The sequence below is a fragment of the Magallana gigas genome, chromosome 6, assembly GCF_963853765.1.
Source record: "Magallana gigas chromosome 6, xbMagGiga1.1, whole genome shotgun sequence".
NCBI lineage: Eukaryota > Metazoa > Mollusca > Bivalvia > Ostreida > Ostreidae > Magallana > Magallana gigas.
In genome coordinates, this window is record NC_088858.1 from 52862643 (window position 1) to 52885922 (window position 23280).

The following is a 23280-nucleotide window of genomic DNA, read 5'->3' on the forward strand; positions in this document are numbered from 1 at the left end:
CAGATCTTCTCTCTTGGAGTGTTGGCCATTGCAGTTGTTGTAGCATGGTCGTAACGCTACTGGTGCGATGTAAATCACCAGTCACAAACCTTATTTATCAGATAAACTATGTTTAACAACCGCAAATGATTGTTTTCAGTGTTAACTATAGTTTACAGATGTGAAACATAGATTATCGAGTAAACTATAGTTTACAGATGTGAAATATAGATTAACGTCGGTAACTATAGTTTACGATCCGTAAACTATAGTTAACAGTCGATAAACCTGTTTTATCGACTGTGAAACTATGTTTAGCTCATTTTTGTGAATTTGGCGTGCCATACATATGGGGTTTTCTCGAAATTCTTGTCGGAAAAGTTCGAGATTATTCATATTATAAAAATGTGCGTAATTCAAATACAGATTAGAAACTACTTGCCAGGCAAAATAACATATGTTGATTTTAAAATTGATAATAATCAATAAAATCAACTCCCGACAGTACTTCAGTACTTTGATTAGCTAGTTAAATCCGTTTTGCTATTGTCGGGCTCGAGCTTCACAAAATATACGTAGTTTATTATTGCACAAACCGACGTCAAGTGAAAATGTAAAGTTGAATGTTTTGTTGGATCTTAAATGTATCTTAACTATTCTTTAGCCTTTCGACGTGAACTGTTGACTTTTAGAACTTATTCAACAGGTGGGTGCATGTGGTCATTGTCGAGGGGATGTACAATGTTCTTAGTGACTTTGCAAACAGTTGATTTTGATTGATTTTCCTCCGTTCATTTTCCTCTTAGTATTACTTTCACTTTCTAATTTTCGAAAATACCAAATGTGCAATTACAATACGAATATGATCTATGAGGAATTTTATGTTGCTTGATATTAGTTTACATTAACAGCATAACGGTTATATATTTTACTATATTATATGAAATGGGGAAGTGTATTAAGGAGTCTCGGGGGAGAATGTTTCAAACATACGATTTCCTTTAAATTTTTTACAGTGAAATGTCAACTTATGAGTAAACTATGTGCAAATTATAAAGTAAATTGACCGGATAGTTTATCTGTTTGTCGCGCTCAAATTTTGGTCGTATGTCCAATTCATCACCGACATTTTATATAGGATTATACAGGAAAATGAGGGTTTTCATTTTCAATTTCATATTTTAAAAATTACAAACATACGATTTTCTTTAAATTTTCAGCGATGGAAAGTTAACTTATAAGTTAACTTTTTGCCAAATTAAAACGAAATTGATCAGATGGTTTTTAGGCTATCCGTCCTCATAGCTTGATCCTATAAACGTGCCGTGCCAGCCATTTTACATTATAGAATTGTATAAAACAAAAGGATCTTTACGAATCAAATTTAATTTTATTTGTATTAGAAGAAAAAATACATTTCCACTCACACAGAACGTAGAAGGGTTGCGAATATGTTTTTATTTTGCAAATTATAGTTTTGATTTTAATTATTGACGCTGTAATAGAAAATGCACGACGTTAATTTTTGTCAATTGTTACGTCAGAGTCTCAACTGACGTCATCCTAAGACGTTGACTCCGACGACAATAACGTCGATTTTGAAGAAGCGGCGAAAAAAATTAAAAATTCTAATGATTCATTTCACTTAAAATAATTTTTTGATAAGTAATTTTTCTGAAATAAAAACGTTACATGATAACCTGTATCAATGAACATTTTATTTTAAATTTGTGTTTTACAACAGTAATGCGCAATACCCTGTGCAGAGGGCGCAAAATTTTAAACCCTCTACTGACCTTAAAAATTGAATTTTCAATAAGCAAGGTCAGTGTCTTATATTTTTGACACCTGCCAAAAGATATATAGGTTACAAAAGGTTGTATTAATTTTTTTATTAAGAGAGTGATGGAAAAACAATAGATTTTTAGTCAGTGTGCTTTAATTTATCGATATCTCTATTTTTGACTGTATGTATATTATATTTTGTTATATTTCTAAAATAACAATATAGTTGGTATTATGAATTTCATTCACAAGAAGTGCACAGTGATTTAGAATTTCACAAGTCCTTAAATCAAACTTTTGTACTTGTCTGATTATTCAATTTAATGATTCTTAAATTCATAGTATTTTATGATGCCTTTTATAAATGAAAAATCTGTGAGATTATTTTCAAATATTTTCTATTTTTAAAAAATTAATTTACTATTGCCTCTAGAAATAACCAAGAAATGTTGTGAGACTGAACAAAGAATATGACTTTGCGCCAACAGAGATTTGCTGAGGATGTCAACAGTGCTATTGCTGTATGTGAACAGTATGGATGGCCATTTACAGGTTTGTCGGCTTTTTTAGACATGTACAATAAAGACAGTCATCAGTAACAGTCATTTGATCACTTTCTAGATACCTGAATGGAAATATTAGGTTATCTCTTCATTCAGTTGCAGATTTGAATCATTGTAGACCTTGTAAAATTGGATCATTAATGTTGAAGTACATTCTTGATTCTCCTATCCTTGTAGATTTCCACCAGACAGACAATTCACTGACCTTCGCGTACACAAAGAACAACAACAAACAGCTGGTATCCATTTGTATCTCAGATGATTATCCAGGTAAAATATTAAAACTAAATTATTTCACTAAAATGAGAGAGAGAGAGAGAGAGAGAGAGAGAGAGAGAGAGAGAGGCTGGGATAAACTCCAAGGGATACGAAGTTTGAACATATTTGATGATTTATTGTAGAAAACACTTTCATAACAAGACATGACAATGAGGACTGCTCAGAATACAGCAATGAGTCCATAAAGAACATCATCATGGGTCTGAACAGAGGTAATATAGAGATACTTGTAACTAATTAGTCAATGAATCTGAACAGAGGTAATATAGAGATACTTGTAACTAATAAGTCAATGAATCTGAACAGAGGTAATGTGAAGATACATGTAACTAATTAGTCAATGAATCTGAACAGAGGTAATATAGAGATACTTGTAACTAATTAGTCAATGAATCTGAACAGAGGTAATATAGAGATACATGTAACTAATTAGTCAATGAATCTGAACAGAGGTAATATAGAGATACATGTAACTAATTAGTCAATGAATCTGAACAGAGGTAATATAGAAATACTTGTAACAAATTAGTCAATGAATCTGAACAGAGGTATTATAGAGATACTTGTAACTAACAAGTCAATGAATCTGAACAGAGGTAATATGAAGATACATGTAACTAATTAGTCAATGAATCTGAACAGAGGTAATATAGAGATACTTGTAACAAATTAGTCAATGAATCTGAACAGAGGTAATATAGAGATACATGTAACTAATTAGTCAATGAATCTGAACAGAGGTAATATAGAGATACTTGTAACAAATTAGTCAATGAATCTGAACAGAGGTAATATAGAGATACATGTAACTAATTAGTCAATAAATCTGAACAGAGGTAATATAGAGATACATGTAACTAATTAGTCAATGAATCTGAACACAGGTAATATAGAGATACTTGTAACAAATTAGTCAATGAATCTGAACAGAGGTATTATAGGGATTCTTGTAACAAATTAGTCAATGAATCTGAACAGAGGTAATATAGAGATACATGTAACTAATTAGTCAATGAATCTGAACAGAGGTAATGTGAAGATACATGTAACTAATTAGTCAATGAATCTGAACAGAGGTAATGTGAAGATACATGTAACTAATTAGTCAATGAATCTGAACAGAGGTAATGTAGAGATACATGTAACTAATTAGTCAATGAATCTGAACAGAGGTAATGTGAAGATACATGTAACTAATTAGTCAATAAATCTGAACAGAGGTAATATAGAGATACTTGTAACTAATTAGTCAATGAATCTGAACAGAGGTAATATAGAGATACATGTAACTAATTAGTCAATAAATCTGAACAGAGGTAATATAGAGATACATGTAACTAATAAGTCAATGAATCTGAACAGAGGTAATGTGAAGATACATGTAACAAATTAGTCAATGAATCTGAACAGAGGTAATATAGAGATACATGTAACTAATTAGTCAATGAATCTGAACAGAGGTAATATAGAGATACTTGTAACTAATTAGTCAATGAATCTGAACAGAGGTATTATAGAGATACTTGTAACTAATAAGTCAATGAATCTGAACAGAGGTAATATAGAGATACATGTAACTAATTAGTCAATGAATCTGAACAGAGGTAATATAGAGATACATGTAACTAATTAGTCAATAAATCTGAACAGAGGTAATAAAGAGATACATGTAACTAATAAGTCAATGAATCTGAACAGAGGTAATGTGAAGATACATGTAACTAATTAGTCAATGAATCTGAACAGAGGTAATGTAGAGATACATGTAACTAATTAGTCAATAAATCTGAACAGAGGTTATATAGAGATACTTGTAACAAATTAGTCAATGAATCTGAACAGAGGTAATATAGAGATACATGTAACTAATTAGTCAATGAATCTGAACACAGGTAATATAGAGATGCGTGTAACTAATTAGTCAATGAATCTGAACAGAGGTAATATAGAGATACATGTAACTAATTAGTCAATGAATCTGAACAGAGGTAATAAAGAGATACTTGTAACTAACAAGTCAATGAATCTGAACAGAGGTAATGTGAAGATACATGTAACTAATTAGTCAATGAATCTGAACAGAGGTAATGTAGAGATACATGTAACTAATTAGTCAATAAATCTGAACAGAGGTAATATAGAGATACTTGTAACAAATTAGTCAATAAATCTGAACAGAGGTAATATAGAGATACTTGTAACAAATTAGTCAATAAATCTGAACAGAGGTAATATAGAGATACATGTAACTAATAAGTCAATGAATCTGAACAGAGGTAATGTGAAGATACATGTAACAAATTAGTCAATGAATCTGAACAGAGGTAATATAGAGATACATGTAACTAATTAGTCAATGAATCTGAACAGAGGTAATGTGAAGATACATGTAACTAATTAGTCAATGAATCTGAACAGAGGTAATATAGAGATACATGTAACTAATTAGTCAATGAATCTGAACACAGGTAATATAGAGATGCGTGTAACAATGCTGTTCAATAATATGTTGTACACAGTAAGAATTTTTTTTATTGATGTACATATAACACTGTGAATTAACCAAACCGTCTTCATGATATTAAACATTTTTTTGGAATATGATTTATGATATTTGTAATTCATCAATGTGTCGAGTAGTAAATACTGGTAAATATAGCGAACGTTTTAGTGCATGTTTCCAGAATAACTCGGTGACAGACCCATGTACTCTTTCTGTTGATAATTGTTTGTTATACTCAGTATGTCAATCAAATCTTCTGCTGGCTTCACAGCCTCAAAGACATGCTGCTACATTATTGGATGTGAAGGTGTAAGTGTAAATACTCTTGAAATTTCTGGTTCAAAAATGTGATTTGATATGGTAAATTGGTTTATAGAGTTACAGACAAGTTTGGTAAAGCATTAAGGTGTGCGGTACCAGACACCTCATCGAAAGACAACTCGTCGAATGCAACAACTCATGGAAAATCAACTAATTGAAAGTAAAACTCGCCAACGCAACATGTCAGAGAATGTCAACTCATGGGTGGTGACAAATCATCGATATTATATACTTTGAAATAACAATCTGTGAACACTTCTCAGATTATTTTATTTCATACTCAGTTAAGACATGGCTGAGGGAGGTACGTAGCGATTCACCTTTATTCCGTCTCAGAGGAATAAAAACAAATTGGCATACAGTGGTTTTGTACACCTATGCGATAGGAAAAATGAATAAGAACTAAAAAATCAAAACTTATTGAAAATTTAAACTAAGGAATTGTAAGGGGATTCTAATTCGAAGAGGCCACACAAGAAGGACATTTCTTAAGACAAAAAATTACAATCGTGTCAACTGTCGGGGAATAAATCAGAGATGGCAACTATTTAAATGATCTTGAGGGTAAATAATTAATAAATGTTTATAAAAATGAAAATCTTAATAATTGTAGTTTTTTTCACTTTTGATGACTGTCGATGAGTATCGATGTGTTGTCCATGAGTTGTCTATTTCATGACTTGTCCTTTCGATGAGCTGTTAATTCTGTGAGTTGTCGCATTGATGATTTTTTTTCGATGAGTTGTCTTTCAAAGAGATGTCAGAGACCCTAAGGTGTGATATAAGTGGGTGGCTGTGTATTACAGAGCTGAGGGAGGGTAGCATTGACCGGTCAGACAGCATGGATACAGACAATTCATGTTACGAAGACTGCCCTGAAACCCTGGACACAGATGAAGATGAGGAAGATGATGATGGAGTAGATTACATGGATGAGTACGACCAAATGAGGGAGGTAGGAATAGGTTACATAGCTAGAGGTAAAGATGTAGTTAAACTTATACATACTATTAGAGTACAGAGCTGGAGATAAGGATAGATTACATAGCTAGAGCTGGAGATAAAGATAGATTACGTATCTAGAATAGATTTTATTGATTAATATGACCAGTTTATGGAAGAATAGATAATGTGATACCTGTATAGAGGTAAATCACCAGTTGATAAACTATTTTGTTTTCCCTTGGACTAAAATGTCACACTTTCATTGGTTTAAACATGACATATGACTGATGGATATATCTCTATGTCTGTCTGGAGAGAATTAATATTCAGTAAAATGGCCGACACTTTGCCTTCTCATCTTTACATTTCATAATTTTTAATACATGTATAACCTCATCTTAATTTTTGATCTATTATTATAAAGATATAAAGTTGACATTAATACTAATTTTCTTGGTATGATAATAACTACCGTATCTCTCTTGAATATGTATCACTGATGTTGGGGCATGTTCTGTGCAGGGAGAGGAAGTGGAGATAAACCCTGTACTGCTGAGAGACATGGAGAAGCTGTGGGGCTGTTACGGAGAACATGTGATGGACTACAGGTAGGTTGACCAATAGAAACACTCACGGAACTCTAGCTCTCAGGTCGCCCATCAGCTAATTCTGATTTTGTTTACCAGTACTTCTGCCGTTATGAATACTTTTGATTGTATGCAGTCAATATTGTACACAAATAGAAACATTCCCTGTACTGTCATCTGTCAGTGATGTACACCAATAGAAACACTCCCTGTATTGTCATTGGTGTACACCAATAGAGACATTCTCTGCACTGTCAGCTGTCAGTGATGTACACCAATAGAGACACTCCCAGTGCTGTCAGCTGTTAGTGGTGTACACCAATAGAGACATTCCCTGTACTGCCAGTGATGTACACCAAAAGAGACATTCCCTGTACTGTCAGCTGTTAGTAGTGTACACCAATAGAGACATTCCCTGTACTGTCATCTGTCAGTGGTGTACACATTAAGAGACAGTCCCTGTACTGTCAGCTGTCAGTGATGTACACCAATAGAGACATTCCCTGTACTGTCAGTGATGTACACCAATAGAGACATTCCCTGTACTGTCAGCTGTTAGTGGTGTACACCAATAGAGACACTCCCAGTGCTGTCAGCTGTTAGTAGTGTACACCAATAGAGACATTCCCTGTATTGTCATCTGTCAGTGGTGTACACATTAAGAGACAGTCCCTGTACTGTCAGCTGTCAGTGATGTACACCAATAGAAACATTCCCTGTACTGTCAGTGATGTACACCAATAGAGACATTCTCTGCACTGTCAGCTGTCAGTGATGTACACCAATAGAGACACTCCCAGTGCTGTCAGCTGTTAGTGGTGTACACCAAAAGAGACACTCCCAGTGCTGTCAGCTGTTAGTGGTGTACACCAATAGAGACACTCCCAGTGCTGTCAGCTGTTAGTGGTGTACACCATTAGAGACATTCCCTGTACTGCCAGTGATGTACACCAATTGAGACATTCCCTGTGCTGTCAGCTGTTAGTAGTGTACACCAATAGAGACATTCCCTGTACTGTCATCTGTCAGTGGTGTACACATTAAGAGACATTCCCTGTACTGTCAGCTGTCAGTGATGTACACCAATAGAGACATTCCCTGTACTGTCAGTGATGTACACCAATAGAAACATTCCTTGTACTGTCAGCTGTCTGTGATGTACACCAATAAAAACATTCCTTGTACTGTCAGCTGTCAGTGATGTACACCAATAGAAACATCCCTTGTACTGTCAGTGGTGTACACCAATAGAAACATTCCTTGTACCGTCAGCTGTCGGTGGTGTACACTTCTAGTTGTAAAGTTTAAGCTCTTTTAATTATTTATAGAAGTATAAAAAGAATTTTGAATATGGAGAGGAATAGGTATATTTTGGCAATAAGTATAAAATTTAAATTTAAAATAAATGCAGTTTGATGTAAACTTTAGTAAACTTTAGTAAAATTATCACTGTTTCCAAATGAGGGTAACATTTGGAAATTAGCACCCTTTAGAAAATCATTCATGAAATTGCTTATTTAACAAATGATACACCTCAATCAGCAGCGATTTCTTGAATGAACATTCTCAACTTTTACCCTCACTGTCATGATATGATCATAGATTGTTGGCAAGTTTCCCTAACTGGCATGCAATATTCATAGACTGTTAGCTAAAGCTGATGTTCTTTTCTTTTTCAGGGCTTTTGAATCTATCGAGGAAGTGGACACTGAAATCAAAATTAACTTGGCTTCTCTTCTCGAGGTATATAGGATTTGAAAAATCTGTGTCGACCTACAAATTAAATCAATATATTTTGGCCTGAACATTGATTAATAATGTCTAATGATGAATCAAGTCATTTTGATAATTTTCATTAGAATACCTCTTCCATTATAAATACTTATGACTGAGTTTGCTTCCTTCTTAATGAATAAAAATACTTCTGATTATTTTTTTTCCATCCTTCGTTATGAATACTTAACTTTAATACTTTATGTTTATTTTTGATTAGGTTTATTTCCTTCTTATGAGTACTTATGATTGTGTTTACTTCTTTCTTATTGACACTTTTGGGTGTGTTTGAATACCTGTGGATGTGCTAATTTCTCCTAACTGATATGTTTGAATTTTTTTACTTCTTCCTATCTAAATACTTCTGATTTTTCTCATTTACGAAAGTTTCTAATTATGTTTATTCCCTCTATTAATTTTTGTGAAACTTTAAACTTCCTCATTTCTGTCTGAGTGAATACTTCTTTCACTTGGGTTGACATCCTCCTTAAAAAGTACTTCTGACATTGTTATTTCCCACCATTATGAATACATTCTTCTGAATGTACACTTCATCCTTAATGTTAAATTCTGATTTATCTGCAGGTCTGTAGCTCCCGCTTTTAAAAAATATGGATGGATAATCAAGGAGTTACAGTTCCGTCATTTTAAAAAGTTGCAATTTACAGCTCATGAAAGCCTCTTTTAGTTTTGGACTGATTAATCCAATTTCCACACAAATTCTTTCGAAATAATTGGTACCATCAAATTCTTTATATTATTTACTAGTGATGTTGTTGCTTAACTTGCCTACGACTCTCTCATAAACATGCTAACCGTCCTCAAAAAAGTTAAATTTAGGTGCAGATCGAGAGCTGCCATTTTTATGTGTCGACAAACTACACTTCTTCACTTTACAGGGCTGGTGATGGTGTTTTTAAGAATATCAGAGGCAAGTAAAGTGACGAAATCTGTAATAAAAAATTTTGGAATCAAATATTTGTTAAAAAAATGTGTCCAGATATGAAATCAATCAGTCCAAAAATAGTGCAAGTTCTTGTGAGCCATGTATTGCAACTTTTCAACACGAACTATGGAACTGTAGCTCTCAGGTCGTCCATCCGAATTTTTTTCAGACCAGGAGCTACAGACCTTCAGCTAATTCTGATTTTGTTTACCAGTACCTCCGCCTTTATGAATACTTTTGATTGTGCTTTCTTCCTCCGGTAATGAATACTTCTGATTGTGTTTTCCTCCTCTATGAATATGATTGTATTTTCTTTCTCCTCAAATGACCTTTATGGATACCTCTGATTGAGTTGTTGTTTTGTTGTAGAGGGAGATAGCTGAGGCCTGGAACCTAGATCGCCTGCAGCCATTGGTGATCCGACTCAACTTGTCACTGTCTCAGTACCTGGATGCCCCCAGTAAGTAGTTGATAGGACAAAGGCACTGACAGAACCTAGTTTTGGATAAAGCCACTGTAAGGATGTGCATAGACTGAGAAATAAATTATCAAGGGTATAGATCTCTTATTTTTCATGCACAGTCATTATGTTTTATAATAAATCTATATGAATTTGCTTAAAAGCTGACACAGCATAGATTTATGTCTTATCAATGATGGGAAAACTAACAGAATTAGAAAGCAGGTAAACAAACTCAATGAGAGAGAAAAAAAGAAAACTTATAAACTTTGATTTAAAGTCATTACATGTACCTAGTGGAACATCTTTTATGTAAACTTAATATATAAATATCAAAACGAATTTTTACAGATTACTCATGCCTTGATATATTTACATGTGTGTTAAATGAAGCTGGTTGTACATTTATAACCCACAATAAATGCTGCTTGTTGCACTAACTGCATGTAGAGTATACAATGTAGGCTATAGATTCTGAAGTATAAAAATATCTGATTAGTTATGAGAGTTTGTATATCCAACATCTTAATAATTAGTGAATTTTTACCATGGCCCCTTCCAAAGGAGAGGGGGGTATACTGTTTAACCCTTACGAGTCTGTCTGTGTGTCTGTCAGTCTGTAAAAACAAATTTTTGTCAAAGATTTCTTATCCATTATTAACTGCAGATGCTTTAAATTTTAATGTACTCTTTGTTGAGGCATGCCATATGGTGGGATTGATTTTTTAACAAATTCCATGTCACTTTCAGTATTTTATTCTAGTTTGTGTTACACCAATGGTATTCATTAAGTATTTATTTGAAGTTTTATATGCATTCAAAGTACGATATTCCACCAAATTTATTGGAATATTTTGACTTGTTTTAGTAGTCAAAGAATTTCAATCTATCATCTGTATTGAATGACATGTTTGACTTTTATAGCCTGATTATTGAATTGATAAAACAGTCCATCACTGCTGCTTTCTTTCTCCTTCAGGACCCCCTTTAATTCAAGTGCTGCACTCCTCCAAAAGTGGAATAATCAGCCAGTTACAAAAGTAAGTCCATCATTATGTTGTGAGCTACTTACAACAGTAAATTTGCAAACAATTTAAGTTACAAATTTAAAAAGAAACTTATTTTAACTGTTAATAAGTTGTTGACTGTGATCATAGTGAAGAGATGTGCAAGTGACTGAAATACAGTAAAACATGCTTATTACAAAGTGCCAGAAATGGGCAATTTTGATTCGTTATAAGCATTATTCATTTATATCTGTCAAGTTTACAACATTTGATAAACTCAAGGGGAATGAATATCACTTAGCAGTAAGCATCAGTTTCTTATAAGTGTGTTAACATTAAACTTTTTTAATGTAAATAAGTTTTTATGATTTTACCTATGTTGTAGGGTTTTGGCGGATTTTATCAGTGAGCAGTGGGGTCGGTTGAGTAATTCTTTTATTCAGCAGCTGTATGATGAGGCGGAGCAGAAAACACAGACGGCTAGCTGCACACCACAACCACAGTAAGATTGAATCCAGTCTATGGCGAATCAAACTGTAGACCATGCTGGATCAGCAACTTTTTTAATATTTTCATAATTTCAAAATTGAGACTCACAAAAAATTAAATTTTGGTTTTTAATAGTAAATGGTTGATGAGTTCATAGTAAACGTTTGCATCACAAATTTACAGAAAAAGCGAAAAGAATAGTAAGTGCATTTGCAAGTAGATGTACAATATATATAGTATTCATACAGAGAAAGGGTCAATGTATGAAATATAAAAATCTTGACTCTACGCGTGTTCTGATTTTTAGCTGTGATGAATCGTCACAAACAGCCCACGACAGGAACATCGCACGGCTGATGGAAATGGGCTTTACTGCTGACCAAGCCTTAAGTGCCCTTGTCCTTAACAATGGAGACCTCCTGTTGTCTGTCAATCACCTGATGGGAGGGCAGAGCACGTCAGACGGGTAAGGACAGGGTTGTACTCGGTGTATAGATACCAGACACATGACAGGGTACAGAACCAGTGTACAGTTAGATGCAATAGGAGCTTTGATGCAGTAGTGATCCTAAACTGTAAAGGAAGACTAGATATGAGGCCTTTCCGTAGCATTGGACAGCTTGCTGTACAAGTTACACACCATAATGTTTACATTCAATGGTTAAAAAAGAGGTAGAATTAAAACCCATAAGAGGTAGCATTGTGTGCAGTCTTATCACATAGAATTTAATTGAAAATGCATATAGATATACATGAATATAGAGCCTCCAACTCATTAAAGAATATCATCTAAAATGAAAAAAAGCAACATCAACACACATAATAAAAAAATACGTTAACAATATCAACTCATGTAAGAAAAAAAATTTGCATGCACTTTAATTCAGTAAAAATAGATAAGGTTGCAAAAATTTAACAAATAAGAGAATCAAGAAGAAGATGTAAATCACATATTCTCTTTCAGTATCAAAAATGATGTTTACATGCTTATCACAAAACATGCAGTGATGCCAAAAGAGTATAAAATGGCTTTTTCATGCAAGTCATTTTTTATGGCCAAATTATATATATACGCTGAAGTCATCATCATTATGCCACATGTGGAATAGCAAATTATTCATTTCCTTTGCAAGGATATTGACTTGTTATCACCAGAGTGGCATCTTTCACTGTTCTGTGTAAAGCTTATCTTTGAAATCTCATCATTTTATATCATGCTTAATTAAAAAAAGTTTAGTTTTGCCCCAATTCAAGTTGCATTAATGTCAAACCCAAGTTGGCAACGAGATTTTTTTCATCACAATTATTGCTTCCAAACAGTGGAGCATATTTTGTTAAAAAGCAGTAGATTTTCTAATGTAGACTTTCATGTAAAGCAGTGGAATTGCATGTACTGTGTATACGCAAATAACTAGATGTACATGTATACGGTTACAGTCAGTAGAAATGAGATTGAGTGACCACTTAAGATTCTGTGATTACCATTGAAAGTACCTGCCAAAGTTGAGCTCGGGATTTTCTTTAAGTTGAGAAAAATTTCAGTTTAGTATCTGATAGATCTTGAATATTATGTAAAAATGATGCATATTTTTTTTACCAGTAAACCCCATTGTACACCAGTAAAGTTCTGTGCCTGGCAAAATACATTTATAGGATAGCAAGCAGTTCCTATAACAGTTATTGACGCCTCTCTCTCTCTCACCACAGGCAAACCACTGCCCAAGCTAGTGATAGTTCACTACCCCCCAAACCGAGTGGTTCAGAGTATCGGCGACAGACCTCTCATCCATCCGGAGCCAAACGCATCAAGAAGATCAGCCGGCTACATTCAGTCGACCCAAAGGACATACCGAAAGATCCCGGTATCATTGATTTGACTAAGGATGGTGACGACTTCACTCTAGTACCAACATCTTTGTGGTTTGGGAAAAAATCCAAGAGAATCCCTAGTCCAAATCTTGGTTTTCTTATACAAGTAAGAGCCATGTTACCGTATATCAGGTTTTTTCCGCGTGTATCCAATTTCCTCTTTGTTTGCGACGATTTTCGAATCGCGGAAAATAAATCAGCATAAGTTTGATACAAAATTTTGTTTTTGTAATAGCCTGATAAAGTAAACAGGTAAGTAAAAGTACGGTGAACTATGTTCAATTTGTTTAGTTAGAGGTACAAATTGCGGGATCAGAGGACAAGGGCCAGATAATAGCTTATCTGAATATGTTATTCATGTAAAACCTTGATAATATGCACAGAAGATAAGTAGGATAGGTGTAATATTACAGGTTACTATTTCCTGCTGCATTGTATTTTACTTGTGTATTGATGTGTGATGCCCTTGGTAATTTATAGGTGTACCAGTATGCCAGACAAAGAATACCCACATTGAACGAGTTCTGTGTAGTTTGTGATGATGCTCATGTCTTTCAAAATGGTGCAATGTTAAAGGTAGGCATTCCCATAACACCTATAAATCACAAAACTAGCATGGTATGTCAAGCTAGTTTGTTATACAGGATGAACAGCTCAGCTTCCTCTTTACATTTTAAACTCATTGTTGTAACCTTTGACCTTTTATTGTAGCCCTCGGTGTGTTCGCGAGAACTGTGTGTGTTTGCCTTTCAGACACTTGGTGTCATGGCTGATGCTGCAGAATCCGTGGCAACAGGCGCTGAGGTAACTCTTTGTACACCAAAGTTGAAGTGTTGTCAATATAAAGATCAGCATCACAACATGATTATTTTTTTTACAAGGAACATCAGCAAAGCACATTTACAGGAGAGAACATAAATAGGCATTATGCCTGCTGTTCAATCCATTTCAATGTATCTATATACTTGAATAAAATACTTCTTAAATTAAAGCACATTTACACATTTAGTCACAGTGTAGCTTGAGGTCTGTAGCTCACCGTCTGAAAAAATTTGGATGGACGATCTGTAACCTACGGTGCCACCCATTGAAAAAATTGTGTATTTATTGTGCACAAAAACATGTGCTAGTTTTGGACTGATTAACCTTATTCATATGCAAATTCTGTGAAAGCATTAAGTACCATTAAATTTTCCATGCAGTTTACTACTGATACCATCTCTTCCGAGACAAATTGAAATGTTTGTTCTATTACAGGTTGTAGATTTGTTGATAGCAATGACCAGATCTGCATGTGTATCTCCAAGACGAGACACCATTTTCTCCCCCTATCCCACAGTTGTGGATCCAACAAAATCCACAGAGCTGGCTTTAAATCCAAAGGTAATTGGTGACGGACAGTACAATGTACATGCAGAACAGACTTTTTATCCAACTATTCAACCCCTTAATCTAACCTTTTAATGGAATTATTATGTTTATTTTTTAGTCCAAGGATTATGACAAAGTTAGAAAAATTTTGGAGATTATTCCGCCGGTCTCACAGCTGGTGCAGATCGAGCCCTCAAAGATCAAGAGACAGATGGAGGAGAAGAATGTTCTGGCCTATCCCCTCCTACAGTGGTACGCATTCAACCAGTACAGATTTTTAATTAACTTACAATGACAGAGCAATTTCATTAATCAGATTATTAACATTTTCTCTGACTGTCGCAGTGGTACACGTACAATGACAGAGCAACTTTGGTTAATCACATTATAAACATTATCCAGAATCATGTAGCAGGACAGTGACTGTACATGGAATTCGTATATGAAAGGGCTTTTTCATTGAAAAGGAAGGATAATTGTATTATTAAACAACTGGAGACATAGACAAAGTAACTTAAAAAAGCACCCCAAAGTACAGTACCGCTGCTATACAATATTTTGATACCGCGAAATATTGAACCTGGGTTCAATATATTATGCAATATTAAGAACCTGGGTCCGATATATTGCTGTGAAATATTGAACCCCCCATAAAATATTGAATCCCGGGTTCAATATATTTTGGACGTGATAATGATGGTACCTTATATTTTACAATTGAAATTCAAGAGACAAAATGGTTGAATATAAAATTTCTGATAATTAGGTAGTCTAGATCAAGAAATACCTGTATTGACAATGTGTGAAATTGATGACGTTATGATGAAGAGCTCTTTACTCTGATGATATTATATTGAAGTCATTTGTCTGTAACATTGCACCATATTGATTAGCTTGATACAGAACTCAGTAGACACTCTATATAACTGGACATTAAAGTTCATGGCATGGCCAACTTGTTGAATGTTTTCCTCTCTCTTTTATAGGATCATCTCCAGCAACAGATCACACATAGTCAAGCTTCCCAAAGAGAGGGTGAGATTGATTTGACCAAACAAATAAAATCCAAGTTCTGTGTCTCTATATTAAAGATATTACAGGTATATTCTATGGTACAAACTGTCCCCCTCCCCAAGCAAAAAACAACCAAGATGAAATATTGATCTTCAGTGCTTGGTTAACACAATCGTGGCTTATTTTTTGTAGCGCCTGTCATTTATGAATACCTCTCACCAGTACCTTCTGTTACAAAACCCCCCTGCCAAGGAGAAAGTCTTTCAAGATCTCAAGAAAAAACATGGGAGTGAATTTGCATTCCAGTGAGTAGCCTTGAGAATACAATTACTTAGGTTTGTTTGAGACTGACTGTTCAAATAAGTCAGGTCATTAACGTTCTTAGAATGCAAGGTGAAGCCAAACTTTCTCTAGACCTTACCATCCTAAAATATTTAGGTACATAGGCAGTTACAAACTTAATGAAGGTTTTTTTTTTTTTTTAGTTCCAAAACAATTGTAAATGTTAATACATTGAAGAAAGAATTTAGTAAACAGGAAGATTTGATAAATCAATATTTGTGAAAAATCACAAGAGCACATCTCGCAGATTTCAAATTTTTAAACAGATGAAAACTACAAAAAATTATGATAAAGGTTTGGTGTTAGCGATTTTTAATTTTCACAGTTTGATGCAAAGTGTTTATAATAAGTCACTGAATTAAGTACATGTTCTTGCGTAAAACAAGGAATCTGCAGTAAATAATATTTGATCAAATTATAACCTCACAATACCGTGATAATACATGTATCGCAAGTTGGCTACCCAAGTGAGCTATGTGTCAAATTGGCCTCCTAATTTTTATTTATACACAACTAGTGATGCTACATATTGTGGGCTTATTTGATTCTGTTTGTGGGGTTTGACACTGTTAATTTAACCGAAAGTATTCTCCATCCAGTGGCTCTAGTATTGAAAACTGGCACTCAATAATTCGAGAAGGTTTATTGGTGGGATCAGGAACAAAATTACAGGTAAGAACTTCTTACTTTAGAAAAATGACATCATCTGGTATTATTATTATACACTATTATAGGAATGAATTTATGTAGAATTTTTATGAGTACCTGTATAAACTGTGATGGACAGTTTTACGCTTTGTGAACTGCACAGATTTTACCCTGGGTAAGACATTACAATCCTCATCCTTGTAGGTAAATGGAGCAGCTTATGGCAATGGAATTTATCTCAGTCCAAACTCTTCCACATCATTTAATTATTCCAGGATGTATAAAAGTGGTAAACAAAAAAATGAGGTGAGTTTATACATGTATATGTACTGCTGTCTTATATATATTTAATTATCTCTTATTTTTTTAAAAAAATTCTAAATTTAGAGAAGTTGATCATTTTTATTACCGGTATATTTATGTGTATCATCATGGGACTAATATACATTTACATACATGTATTATTCAATCATGTGAAATGATGAGGATCATGTGAAATGATGAGGAGGTTAGGTAATGATGTGTTATATGATTGTGAGAGTTATTAATATTCTGTTTTACAGTCTGCCTCACGCTTTCTGGACCACGGACGGAGCATGACCTGTATAGCATTGTGTGAAGGTCAGTTCATCAATTATTGTCTTTGGTTGTTAGCTCACCGAGACAAAGTCTGGGGTGCTAATGCAATACCATTGGCATTGGCGTTGGATCACACCTGGACCTGGTTAAAGTTTTAGGAGCAGGTCCTGTATCTAAGTTTTCAGTATAGTCAGTCTTATCTTCACCTAGCTTGCCTGGATGGTGCATCTAGATATGGACTTAGCATACTGGTACTTAGATGATGAATCTCAGCAATAAATTTCAGATTCTTGCTGAGGTTAAGGTTTTTCGAGCTGATTAAAGTTTTTGGAGCAGGTGCCTTTTGATGGTGATTTCTAAATTATCAATGGTCCTATCTTTACGAAACTTATTTGGATGATGCATCTTGTGACACCAAATCACTCCACAGGCTTGGATACTGAATCTAAGCCATAGGTTTCCGAGGAGCAGGTCACATCTTTATGTAAATAAATAACTTGAATATTCAAACTAGCAATGCTGATTTTACTTAAGTGAATCACAGTCAGACTTGCACAGTTAATACAACTATTGATGTGTGTCTAGTACACAGTAAATACAACTATTGATGTGTGCCTAGTACACAGTTAATACAACTATTGATGTGTGACTAGTTCACAGTTAATACAACTATTGATGTGTGTCTAGTACACAGTTAATACAACTATTGATGTGTGTCTAGTACACAGTTAATACAACTTTTGATGTGTGTCTATTACACAGTTAATACAACTATTGATGTGTGTCTAGTACAAAGGTCACAGTTAATACAACTATTGATGTGTGTCTATTACACAGTTAATACAACTATTGATGTGTGTCTAGTACACAGTTAATACAACTATTGATGTGTGTCTAGTACAAAGGTCACAGTTAATACAACTATTGATGTGTGTCTAGTACATAGTTAATACAACTATTGATGTGTGTCTAGTACACAGTTAATACAACTATTGATGTGTATCTGGTACAAAGGTCACAGTTAATACAACTATTGATGTGTGTCTAGTACACAGTTAATACAACTATTGGTGTGTGCCTAGTACACAGTTAATACAACTATTGATGTGTGTCTAGTACACAGTTTATACAACTATTGATGTGTATCTGGTACAAAGGTCACAGTTAATACAACTATTGATGTGTGTCTAGTACACAGTTAATACAACTATTGATGTGTGTCTAGTACACAGTTAATACAACTATTGATGTGTGTCTAGTACACAGTTAATACAACTATTGATGTTTGCCTATTACACAGTTAATACAACTATTGATGTGTGTCTAGTACACAGTTAATACAACTATTGATGTGTGTCTAGTACAAAGGTCACATTTAATACAACTATTGATGTGTGTCTAGTACACAGTTGATACAACTATTGATGTGTGTCTAGTACAAAGGTCACAGTTAATACAACTATTGATGTGTGTCTAGTACACAGTTAATACAACTATTGATGTGTGCTTAGTACACAGTTAATACAACTATTGATGTGTGTCTAGTACACAGTTAATACAACTATTGATGTGTATCTAGTACAAAGGTACTGTTAGATACAGAACTTGATCATGATTATCTGGATGCTGGAGCAAGTAATGAAATATTGTATCATATGTTACCATTAAATTTTTCAGTTTGAATTATTACAAAGATATTTTTCACACTGAATATCTTTTGAAAATTCATGAATTATCGCAAATGAGGTGCTTCATAAAGATTGAATAAGGCTCTGAAATCAAACAAAGAACTATATATGATAAGAGTTAAATTTTGCCCCCATAATTCGCCATTTTTTAAGTGTTTCGGGTACAATAAAATGTTGAATAATTTTTTAGAAGAGTTGATATAGAATATATTTTTCATCTATTTATTTGATTTTTTTTGCACTCACTGGCAGTATATGACATCAGAAGTGACGCCATTTCTATAATTCAATCAAAATCAGCCAAAAATTGACATTTTTCTTATCTATTTACGAATGGGAAATATAGAGCGCATGCTTGAACAAGGAACATTTTGTTGTCACTTATTAGTCTTGGCTAGATACATCTCTGATTAAAATATTTTATTTGTTCAAGAGTGCGCTCTATGTTTTTGGAAGGAAAAACTGCTTAAAAACAAGCTGTTTTACGCTAAAAATGCAAAAATGGCGGAAAAAGGTTGCCTTTACAATGTCATATTTCTAAATTGTGGGCACTTGAATTAAAATGAATATTATGTAAACACATCACATACTTATCTGTACTAAGAAAACAAAGAATGATAGTAAAATAATGATGTTCATTTTAGGCCCTTATCATATATAGTCCTTTGTGTTAATGTCATATCACATTGGCTCCAATGACACACTGAAATGAACTGTTTTATTGTCATATCACATGGCTCCACTGATACTTTGATATTGATTGTGTTATTGTCATATCGCATTGGCTCCATTGAAACATTGATATTAATTGTTTTTGTTGTCATATCGCTGGCTCCACTGATACATTTATCTTTCACAGTGATCTCTCACCCATCGCTGAAGAAATCTGGTGCCATTTGGGTGTCCCCTGAATCCGATCATGTGTGTACGCGCTTCTTCTTTGTGTAAGTATGGATTGTTTTTATACAATAGCTGTTTCTGCTCTAAATGTTACCTCTTGTAAATATGAGATCTAAGTTAGCTGTCACATTGCTGTTTAGAGCCAGGAAGATAAAGCTATGTAAAAAACTATTAATAGAGATTTTATATACCAGGTAATACTGTATGTATGCTTTTCTAGAAGTATAAATAACTGGTCAGTTGTAGTTTGACCTAATAATATATAGTGTTATTTTTTCTTGGTCCTAGGTATGAGGCTGGCCAGTGTGGGGAAGACGTCAATACACAGCATAAGAATAACCTACAGGCAATCCAGGATGCGGTCAACTTCAGGGCATGAAATGGGGTTCAAATTAAATGGGGGGCAGGAAACACATCGTTACGTAGAATGCAGCAGAATGCTTTTCAGGGCTTAAAGGGGATCATGCTGAGAGGACATCCATACACAGATTAAAACGCATCAGATTGCTCTTAAGGGCTGGGTCGACTTTAGGGCTCAAGAAGGGGACCAAAAGGGGTCAGGGAGGAGAATTCTTCACAGTACAGACACCATCAAAACATTCTCCAGGACCCAGTTAAGATCAGGGCACAAGGAGGGGACCAAAGAGGGTCAGAGAGGATGAATCTTTGTAGAATAAGCCTTTACTCAGTAAGCCTCCTCATGGCCAAGGCCAAACCTCCTGACCTGTTCACTGGGCAAAGCTACAATTTAGGTGGACCAATGAAATCATACAGTCTGTGAAGCTGTTTTGACTTTGTATCAAGCATTGATTGCATGCGTCATGTACCTCATACATGTATATGTCTTTTCAGTCACAAACTTATCAAGTTTGAGCATTTGGAATATGACAAGATTACTTTGACACTGATGACTAATGAACCAATGAAAATATCACAAATTCAAGTATTTACATCCACTGTTATTTTTTTTTTCTGGTACATACAGCAGAATTGATTTACTGCACAGTACCATTTTGTATCTTTTCACAATCCTGAAGACAGTACTTGATATTTTTTATTCATGCCTAATAATAACAGCTTCCTTATTAACATATACAGTGAATTCCCTTGTTTTACAATGTGGTTAGTCATTTGGATTCAATTGGAGACCTCATTATATAAATATCTGAAATATGTACATGTATATATCATTATATACATAATTACAATTTTTTAAACATGTTTTGTTTTTGATAATTATCATTTAATGTTTTATTAGTTTTTTGATGAAGATGCACATTATTTTTATTCATATTTTCCCGGTATAAGAATTGAAGCACTCTGCTTAAGCACCATAATGTACACGCATGTAGTTGATGATTTGAACAATCAGAACATTTGGTCATAAATATCATACTTAAGTTACTTTCCTATTGACAAGTTTCTTTTAGAATCTACACTAATTTACATGTATTTGTTAAGTTCGTATAAAGCTTGTGTGGTGGACATTGCACTGGTTTTCTTCCAATTCATTGGGGATTTAATTTTCAGTCAGTTGTCTATGAATGCCACTGTAACTGACCACTGTATATCACTATACTCCACAACTTCCTCTCTCAGTCATTCCACATCCAGCAATCTGTAGGTATATCTCAAGACACAACCCTTCAGCATCTAAAGATACAACTCAAATTCTCTCTCCTTTCACATTCATGAATCTTAATCTACTGCTCAGTGTCTCAACACTTTAGCTTTCACCAACCTGGAGATACAACTTATAGTACCAGCCAGACCCAACTTAACAGATAGCAGAACCCAATTAAACCCCAGGCCTACTTTCTGTGTCCGCTTAAGGTCTGTTTTGAGTCCAGAGCTGACCCCAAGCAGACTTCAGACTGACCCAGAGCAAGCCCAGAGCAGACATAAGAAGGAGACCCTGATTTCAGAAGCAGACCCTTAAATCTCTACTGAAAAATGACCAGTTTCTTCATGTGTATTTGGAATTTACAGCAGGCTTACAGGCAGGAAGAAAAAGATGGGTAGATCTGCTTCACACTTCAGTGTGTAAAGTGGATCCCAGTGAAGAGCTGACCCTGAGTAAACCCATAGCAAACCCCAAGCCGACCCAGGGCAGACACAGTTTTAAAAATCAGATTCAGACCAAAACCGGACCTGGGGTCAGCTTTTGGGGTCTGGTTGGTTTTATAGTTGTGTCTTGTCAGTACTGTAGTACACTCAGGTTTCAACATTTTTGTATCTCCAGCTATAGTTCCTTAATCATTTTATCATCCACCAGTCTTGATCGAGCTAGTCAACTCAAAATTAAACCACAAACCTCAAACTTTATAAAACTCAAAAAACCTTTTAAAAAAATTAAATTTTATTGTTTGAAATTCTCAAACTTATGAAACTCCAATTCGTATAATCAGTAAATTCAACAATCATAATTATTATCTTACGTACGATACAGCTCAAGTTTCCACCGAGTGACAAGCATTTTCACTGGAGGTGAATCATCAATATCCACCGACCACAATGAACATCGTGATAATCAATATTCCCTGAGCATTCCCACATCTATTTTACTGTTCCAAGGTTTACTGGCTGACAGTGTATGTACCGTGGGGCTTCATTATCTGGCGGTGTTATATTGAGTGATATAAATTTTAAAACTGTTTAATGTAACATTGATTGTACATTTCAATTATTAGAACGATATAAATAAAATATGTGTTTTACTGGACTGTATTTTGTCTTCTTTAAAATTATATACATAAAATACATTTCTATATTTATCTTTTGTTTACACATATTTTAAAATTAGAAATTCAAACACAGAGGCGGATCCAGCAATTTTGAAAAGGGGGGGTTCCAATTGATGAAAATCAATACGTGCAAAATACATTATTTGTCAATAAACAAGGCCTTTTGAACGTTTTCCGTGCGTAAATTTAATGAACATTTATCTCATCAATATCTATTTCACATCCATTTTAATATCAGAGTGCACTGCATTATTGAGCGTTTTGGTTTAGGTAAGGAAGATCTGCATAATTTCCAGCCTTAAAAAAAACCCAAGTCTCCAGCAATGAGAACGTGCGTCTATGCTATGCTTAATAGAAAGAAACACTAAGAAACCAAAGATAATTCAGACTTATTTCGACAAGCTATTATAAAAATGAATTTTTGGTAAAAAAAAAAAAAAAATAAATTATGTTTTTGCTGTTTAAATTCTGAACTATTTATTGACTTT

The 23280-nt window shown here is 34.2% G+C and overlaps 1 protein-coding gene across 1 annotated transcript; it reads left to right on the top strand.

Annotated features, from left to right (window-relative positions):
• The first annotated feature begins 538 nt into the window (after window positions 1-538).
• LOC105320455 (protein mono-ADP-ribosyltransferase PARP6) lies at window positions 539-22770 on the top strand. Its single transcript, XM_066087260.1, has 23 exons — window positions 539-685; window positions 2198-2316; window positions 2505-2597; window positions 2729-2818; window positions 6237-6385; window positions 6898-6983; window positions 8642-8705; window positions 10051-10141; window positions 11121-11181; window positions 11534-11650; window positions 11945-12103; window positions 13345-13612; window positions 13987-14082; window positions 14218-14310; window positions 14764-14889; window positions 14996-15129; window positions 15864-15912; window positions 16084-16196; window positions 16833-16905; window positions 17086-17187; window positions 17445-17502; window positions 20008-20092; window positions 20337-22770. Exons 2-23 carry the CDS (start codon window positions 2235-2237, stop codon window positions 20425-20427), a joined length of 2280 nt encoding a protein of 759 aa, XP_065943332.1. The 5' UTR covers window positions 539-685; window positions 2198-2234; the 3' UTR covers window positions 20428-22770.
• Window positions 22771-23280: the final 510 nt, after the last annotated feature.

Coding starts and splice junctions, on each gene's coding strand:
- LOC105320455 (XM_066087260.1), top strand. CDS start 2,235: ATGACTTTGCGCCAACAGAGATTTGCTGAGGATGTCAACAGTGCTATT. Junction 8,706..10,050: donor ACTTGGCTTCTCTTCTCGAG/GTATATAGGATT, acceptor GTTTTGTTGTAG/AGGGAGATAGCTGAGGCCTG. Junction 15,913..16,083: donor TCAAGCTTCCCAAAGAGAGG/GTGAGATTGATT, acceptor TATTTTTTGTAG/CGCCTGTCATTTATGAATAC.